This window comes from Leptodactylus fuscus, chromosome 7 (assembly GCF_031893055.1).
Source record: "Leptodactylus fuscus isolate aLepFus1 chromosome 7, aLepFus1.hap2, whole genome shotgun sequence".
NCBI lineage: Eukaryota > Metazoa > Chordata > Amphibia > Anura > Leptodactylidae > Leptodactylus > Leptodactylus fuscus.
This window is the reverse complement of record NC_134271.1, coordinates 41,115,046-41,122,873: the sequence shown is the minus strand read 5'-3', so window position 1 is coordinate 41,122,873 and position 7,828 is coordinate 41,115,046. Positions and strand designations below refer to the sequence as shown.

General features: G+C 39.4%; 1 protein-coding gene across 1 annotated transcript; it reads right to left on the bottom strand.

Moving 5' to 3' along the window:
* Window positions 1-431: 431 nt before the first annotated feature.
* Window positions 432-3,710, bottom strand: AGRP (agouti related neuropeptide). The gene is made up of 3 exons (XM_075281628.1): window positions 3,536-3,710; window positions 2,519-2,607; window positions 432-614 (listed from the first exon to the last, which is right to left on the bottom strand). The coding sequence occupies exons 1-3, from the start codon at window positions 3,708-3,710 to the stop codon at window positions 432-434; spliced, it is 447 nt and encodes a 148-aa protein (XP_075137729.1).
* Window positions 3,711-7,828: the final 4,118 nt, after the last annotated feature.

Sequence of the window (7,828 nt, the reverse complement as noted above, 5' to 3'; positions counted from 1 at the left end):
ACCGTATGCAGGGGCCACTATGGGGCAAAATAGAGTGCTCAGGAATGTGGCAGGGGGTTGGTCGGTCGGTCGAGGTCTTCGGTGTCAGTCAGGAAGGGGGGGGGGGACCCATGTCAAAAGTTCGCCATGGGGCCCTGCCATTCCTAGTTACGCCACTGGATAGGTGCATTTTAGTCATCAAGTAGTACCTCGAAATTAAAGACAGTTTCATAGTATAAATCCTTTAATTCTACTAGTAAAGAGTCACTAGAAATTACATTTATGGAACTTACATACATATATACTTAGACAAGAACTGCATATAATCATCTTAGAGATAGTTTATATAAGGTAAGTATTAAATTGTTGTAGAGAAAATATAGATAAATATACAGGTTGATATTATTACAAAGCATTATATAGTGAGACATCTTTGTGGCCTTCTCGTACAGCTAGTTTTTGCCTTGTTGGCAGTTGTTGCTAGATTTTCTGCAGTAACAATTTGCATTGAAGAAACGGCAGTAACAGTGCGCACAAGGGTTACAGCAGGGCAGGTGTCCGAAGCAGGACTCCAGAAGCTGGACACATCTCCTGGGTGAACGCTCTTCACGGGATGTTACCTCAAGCGACAAAGCCTGACGGAGGGAAATACAAAATATTTGTAAGCGGATGTTTTATGCAAAAATCATTTTTGCTAGTCATTATATGTCTTCATATTCTTCTCATAAATGTGAAAGGGTCATGAGTGAATGAATGAGTGAAAAACCTTTTTTTGGCTCTGATCAACTAGTTTTGTATCTCTAGGGTGAGTGAGACTAGCAGTGTTTTTTAGCCAGTAGAATGTTCCATGAGGAGAATGAAAAATGTCAGGTTAAGCTTATGGGGCACATCTCTAGGCTGGGCGCTTAATTGTAGAGATCAATAGCGATCTCAGCATCAGATAATACAATGTAGGCTGAGGCCCAACGTGGGGTTTTACAGTCACTGTGTAGTGGATGGGTTTCAAGTGAACTCCATCCACACAGTATGGTAAAATCCGTGCAGTGGAAATGCTTCGATTTCCAAATCTATCACAGTTTTGGAAATCGTAGCATATCATTTATACATACGAAAACGTTGGCGATTTCCCTATATGTATAATTGAAGCCGACTGTGAAAAGTACTGCAGGAAAAAATGTGATGCATTGCCACTACATGGGGCCTTAGCTTAAATGTTTGGCAACTTTAGATTTTCTTCCAGCATTTGTGACATTTATAAATTTAGCAATATAAACATTATTTAAAAAATTTTTGTCGGTGCATTCTGGTATATTAAGAAAAGATAAGAAAACCCAATTGTAAAATGACTTGTACTTATGATACTGTTGCTCAAACACCAAAAACATTTCACAACTTCTATTTCACATCAGAGACTTCCAATCTCAATACCTCATGAATAGGAACAGTCTTCAGCCACAGTACCACACTTTTCTTTTTAATTTTTTTTTTTTTTTTTAATGTAGATTGTGAGCCCCACATAGAGCTCACAATGTACATTTTTCCCTATCATTATGTCTTTTTTGGAATATGGGATGGAAATCCATGCAAACATGGGGAGAACATACAGACTCCTTGCAGATGGTTTTATGCCCTTGGCGGGATTTGAACACCAGGACTCCAGTGCTGCAAGGCTGCAGTGCTAACCACTGAGCCACCGTGTGGCCCCTTAGTACTGCACTTTTATTAGCAGTTAATCTTAATCTGAATTCTGTTTTTTATGCTTATTCTGGCATAGTCAGCCAGCCGCCATGGCAGAGGCTGTTTACCTGTGAGATCGGAGGAGAGAGAGAGGCTGGAATGATCTGGGGGTCAGAGTTCAATTCCTATCATATGGCTTAGGGGTCAGGATGAGCCCGAAAGCCCCAGGTCCATCACGAAATTGATTTACTTCCTCAATGGCCTTGTACTTTATACGCCATTATCAGAGACTTACATCTGATCAGCAGCTATGCAAATGTAGCAATTTCTCCAAAACTGGAAAATGCCATGGCACTTGTATGGTATGAGGATGGGCAGTCAGAAAGCGTTGTCAAGGGGGGGAACACGGTGGCTCAGTGGTTCGCACTGCAGCCTTGCAGCATTGGAGTCCCAGGTTCAAATCCTGTCTAGGGCAACATCTGCAAGGAGTTTGTATGTTCTCTCTGTGTTTCTGTTGATTTCCTCCCATACTCCAAAGGCACACTGATAGGGAAAAAATGTACATTGTGAGCCCTATATGATAGGGCTCGCTATATATATATATATATATATATATATATATATATATATATATATATATATATATATATATAAGCTCCCAAGCTACATAGTGGGTACTCCTTGCTAACATGATACACAAAGCATGTTATATTTGGGGCTTCCGAAAGCGTGGTCTGTCACCTTATGAAAAGAAACCTGTTTCATATATAAGTAACAGCTGTTACTCAACCATACAGTATATTATATTGATTGTACATGACCAATATTCTTTAATTGTCGTGCTGCATATTGTTTGGGTTACCCTTGGGTCCACCAAGCTGTAATCTTCCATCAGATTCTCTTCAGCAGCTTCTGCATCCACTCTAAGAATGTCTGATCTTGCTAAGCTTGCTGAAATAGAATATCAAATACAAATATTATCTGTTATAAAGTTATATTATTATTCTGTCATGATTGTGAAATGTTATAAATACAACTATTTTCCTATTCCATAGTCATTCGTTACATTGCAAGATCTGGGAAGCATTGGCATATTTGCATCAGAATAATGAAAAGTAGGGAGAAGTCTATGAATTCTGTTTTACACTGTGGCCCTGGCAAAGAGAAGTAAATCTTCCTTCTTCCTATTACTATGCAAGGACCAAAGAACGATCTGTGCTTCACCCGTTCAATAAATTCAATCTTTTATTAGTTCGGAGACACAACGCATTTCGGGCACAGATTTGCCCTTTCTCAAATGCAATGAACTGGCGTTGCTTTTCTTCCTTCAGTGATTATATAAAGTTGGACTTGGGGGATTTTGAGCTGGTTCTAGTACCACATCATCTGGTACTAGAACCAGCACAAAATCCCCCAAGTACAACTGAAGGGAGAAAAGCAACTCCAGTTCATTGCACTTGAAAAAGGGCAAACCTGTGCCCGAAACGTATTGTGAGTCTGAACTAATGAAAGATTGAACTTATTGAATGGGTGAAGCGCAGATCCTTCTTTGGTCCTTGCATTGTTTGTTCTCACCACCGGTGACGGGAAATCTGCCGCTGTTTTCCACCCAGGGAGGGAACCCCCTGTGATCGGTTCTTAGGCGCTAAAAGAAGTTGTGAATTTCTCACAACATCTCCAGGTGAGAGTTTTATTTACCTCCAACGTGTTGTCTCTCACCCGAAATACTACACTAGATACGGCTCAGTGCTGCTCTCTCTCTTTCTTGTTTTCTTCCTATTACTGGGATTTCAAGAAGGTGGGGTATAAAATATAGCCATGTAGCCAAGTAGCTAAAGCCCAAACACAATTTTTCTGTAAGAAACAAGATAAGACTTACCTGGCACAAGTAAACCAGACTCTTTGACTTTACGTAGTAAACCTGGGTAGCTATATCTGCCAGTATTTGCACCAGAGCTAATGTCTTCAATCCTCCCATTGCTGGAGTCTGAGGTCAGTATGGCCTGGATTGACTGTGCCATAGCCACACAAAGCAGAACTGTATTGAACGTCATCATCGTTGAGGATGTCTGCTTGAAGGAAGAAAATACATGCACTATAGAATTCAGATGAAATTTGAGTAAATTCATGTAAATTGAGTTCTATCAACAGTGTAAAGTAAGCTTTCTTTTTAGAAGCCATGGATGTGGTCTAGCACCTGCCTCAGATCAAGTAGCTCTGGGGCGGGCCTGGTATTTCTCCATGTTAGATTTGACTAGTGGCTACTGGCAACTGCCTGCCATGAAACAGAGCCAGATGAAGACTGCCTTCATTGTACATGCTGTTCAACCTGAACAAAGCGTCACGGACCTGGATGAAAAAGTACAGACAGCAAGTGCAGGAAATGTACGATCTTGTAGCCAAATGGTTTTCAGTCCCTGTTGGGAAACCTGAAGTTTAGAATGCTAATGCCATGTCTGAGATTGAGTTCTGAAAAGCAACCAGTCACCCCAAGATAGCAGGAATCTGCAGTGGAGAATGAAGCTCGTCTTGCACATAGTGGTCTGCCAGCCTAAACTCCTAATATCACAGCCCAAGGTCATTATTTACACCAGTAGAGGTTAGTACTTCTCAATATGTATCCTGCATAATCAAGGGGCTGTTTGTGAGTGAAAAAGAAAAATGTAGGTAGTAGGTTATCCTTTTCTAACTGTGCAGATTATGGAGAATATGTCTCCACCAAGTTAGAGATACTACAGACAGAGCTGGCAGAAAGAATAATATCTAAAAAGTGAAGAATACTATTCATGTAATGGACAAAAATAGTGTCACTCCACATGTAGACACACGTGGCAGCTTATCCTGAAAATCCTTTATAAAATTGCAGAGTCCTGACTTCAGCATCCACATTGACAATATTGCAGACATAGTTTCAGCTTGGATTTTATAATATCTAATACCTGAACTTACCAGAAGCGCTCACACAAAAATTGCCAAAAAATCCACTCTGTTCTAGTCCAATCTTATACTGTGTGAGCCCAACAATGACTGCTTTGCTATTCAGCAGGGTGAGGTGGGTGTGTATTTGAGGAATTTGGGGGATGGAGTGTGTAGGGAAGAAGGGGCCCCAAGAACCTTTAGCTATGTCTCTGCCATTATTCACCCTGTAGGGCCAGAGGCAAATAGAAATAACAGGAAAACTATTTGTAGGTCATACCATGGCATAGATATAGATTTAACATGATAGCTACTATAATTACCACTAAAGGGAACTCAGGAGGTACATACAACTTAAATGCATCTTTTAACCTTCTTAGTGGCAATATTCAGGAACAGTACACAGTGGACTGATCTGTCTCCTTCTGGTTTTTCTTGTTCCGATCAACAGATATTTTATGATGTCAGATTTGCATTGGTCTGATATTAGTAACCTATCCTAAGGATAGATCAGGTCATCAAATTGAAAAGCTGAGAAAACTTTTTTTTTCAATAGAAGTTGCTGTAGATTAACTGTGCGGTAAGAAAAATCTTAAGATGTGAAAATACCTGTAAATTTTTTTGAAATTCTAAAGTTAATTGTTGTGATCTGACCATAAGATTAAGTAGAAAAAAAATAATCATAAAACTGAAGGTAAAATAGAATCTAAATATCTAAGGGTCCAAAGCGACTCACTGAAATCTTTTAATATTGAATACAAAAAAAAATTTAATGTGATTTCCCATTATTGAAAATAATTGCATACAATTTCACGTGACCCTACAGAGATAATGTAATTGCCATATTATTCTCACCAAAGACATTGCAGTTGTAGCATTTTATTCTATCAGTCCAATTAGATTTCCATTCATATTAATCTTTGTTCATACTAAAATTAAAACAATAATCTTTAAATAAATATATATGTCTATGTGTATATAGCAACAAAATATTCCACAGCACCGTACAATCATGCCTTGCATATGCAATACAACTCTATTTGGTGAGTTTTTGGACAGACCTTGATGGCCCCCATTGCTGAATAGTAGACTGCGCCATTCATAACAAGAAAGTACCAGAAACCCTTGCGGTAGAATCTAGAACCCGATAACTTAGTGTTGCCTATACCAACTTCACCACTGGATACATGTATAAACACAATGTACATATTGAAGGTTTCCTACTACATCCATTTTTATGAGGCTTTTTTGGCCATAATATTCTTGCGGCTTGTACAAATATTTTTAAGTAGAATATTTTTTTATACACACATTTTTGTCACATATACTGAATACCTAAAGCATAAAAAGGGCAGAAAAATCCTGCAGAAAACAGTGTATTCTTTTAAATATTAAAAAACCCTCCATATTCTTTTGTTTTCTGTTATAAGAAGGCTACTGTATATTTCAGATAGGCACAGAAGAAGACAATAATAGTGATAACTTACATGCAAGTTGAAGGAGAATCACCCAGTTAAGCCAAATGATGGTGGTAAAGACATGAGATAGTAATACTTATATAGAGAGATGTTAATCTTCTATTGTGGTGACGTGTACATAGAAAAAACAGAGTAGGAGGACGCTTCTAAAATGGCAAACGGTGGAATAGATAAAGGAGTCATTTAGTATTTCCCCTCAGAACTCATAATATTCATTACATGTGATTTATGGTAAAAGCTTCAGTATTAACTCACTTATCCTGGTCATATTTACTGTCAGTGAACACTTACCATCTGAGTTGGTTATTAGTTTGTTTTGACTTCACGGCGGTGAAGAATACAAGCAGGAAGCAATTTGTACCTTAATATCCTTAGTTGTACATCTGCTTGACTAGTTAGGATAACCAGACCATGGACACACTGCCATTGTTGTCATCTGTGCAGATTTTTAATTTTTTTTAAAAAAGATCATGTTTGATTCACCTTCTCAACTTGGCCTGCAACTAATTTCAAGTGTGTAATATGGGGGCATTTTAGCATCTGTATTACAGTTGATTGAAATACGAATGTTGAAATGTGCCTATATTAGAGGTGTTTTTTTTTAACTCCAGCTAGAGGACGGTTTTTGGTGACATAGGTATTTAGTAGATAAAATCCAGCTTCAACTGCGATGCAATGTATCCAGACGTATGTAGTACAATAAAATTTGACTTTTATTCCAATAAAAGATAAAGTCTAGGGTTGAGCTGATTTTGACTTTTCAGGATCGATTTTGAAATCCGATTTCCGATCATTTTTCATTCGAACCCGATCTCAATCCCAATTCCAATCCCAATGCAAGTCAATGGGATTTTTTTTACCAATCAGAGATCGGATTTTAAAAACTATCCTTTTCACTATACAGCATGGAGTTGAACAATTGAACGCTTTAATTGTTAGAATCCACGCTGTGTAGTGATTTTTTTAAATTACTAAGTAGCCAGAGGATTTTTTTAATCCTCTGGCTACTTAGTCCCCCTGGTGTCCACTTACCTGCAGAGATGGCTGGTCCGGTGCCTGGTGTTCTCGTTCTTCTTCGCCTTGCTGCCCCCTTCCTCCCAGGTTAGGAGAGTGTGGGCGGGTACTGGGAGGGGAGATGTCACATCTAGCTCTTTAACACTAACCTGGGAGGCGGGGGCAGCGAGGCGAAGAAGAACACCAGGCACTGGACCAGCCATCTCTGCAGATAAGTAGCTACTAGAGTTGTTAGCTAGTTTCCCATTAAAATGAATGGACGCAGCCAGCGCGCAGGGGGTTAAGGCTGTGTGCCGGCTGCTTCCATTCATTTTCTATGGAACCGCAGTGGAACCTTCAAACTGAGCATACACTCTGCTCAGAATGAGCGGAGCGTATACTCAGTGTGAAGGCTAACATTCTTAGCTTTTCCCACAATGCTTGGCCAGTAGCAAAGCATTGTGGGAAATAATCACCGATCTCGATCCCACCTACAAAGATCGTGTTCGGAATTCCGATGGCTATCGTGAAATTTTCTCGATCGCCGATCGGAATCTGATCTTTTTGATCGGAATCTGATCTTTCTGATCGCTCAACCCTAATAAAGTTACATCACAACTTTAGAAAATCAGCTTACAAAAAGGCTACACATTTCGGGACCATGTTCCTTCCTCATGGCATTGGTGACATACATTGGTTTTGTGGACAATATTTCAGATGCTTCTAGAAAAGTGATCTCAGACTTGGCTGGGTAAATGGGCCACACTAACGGTGCATTCACATGG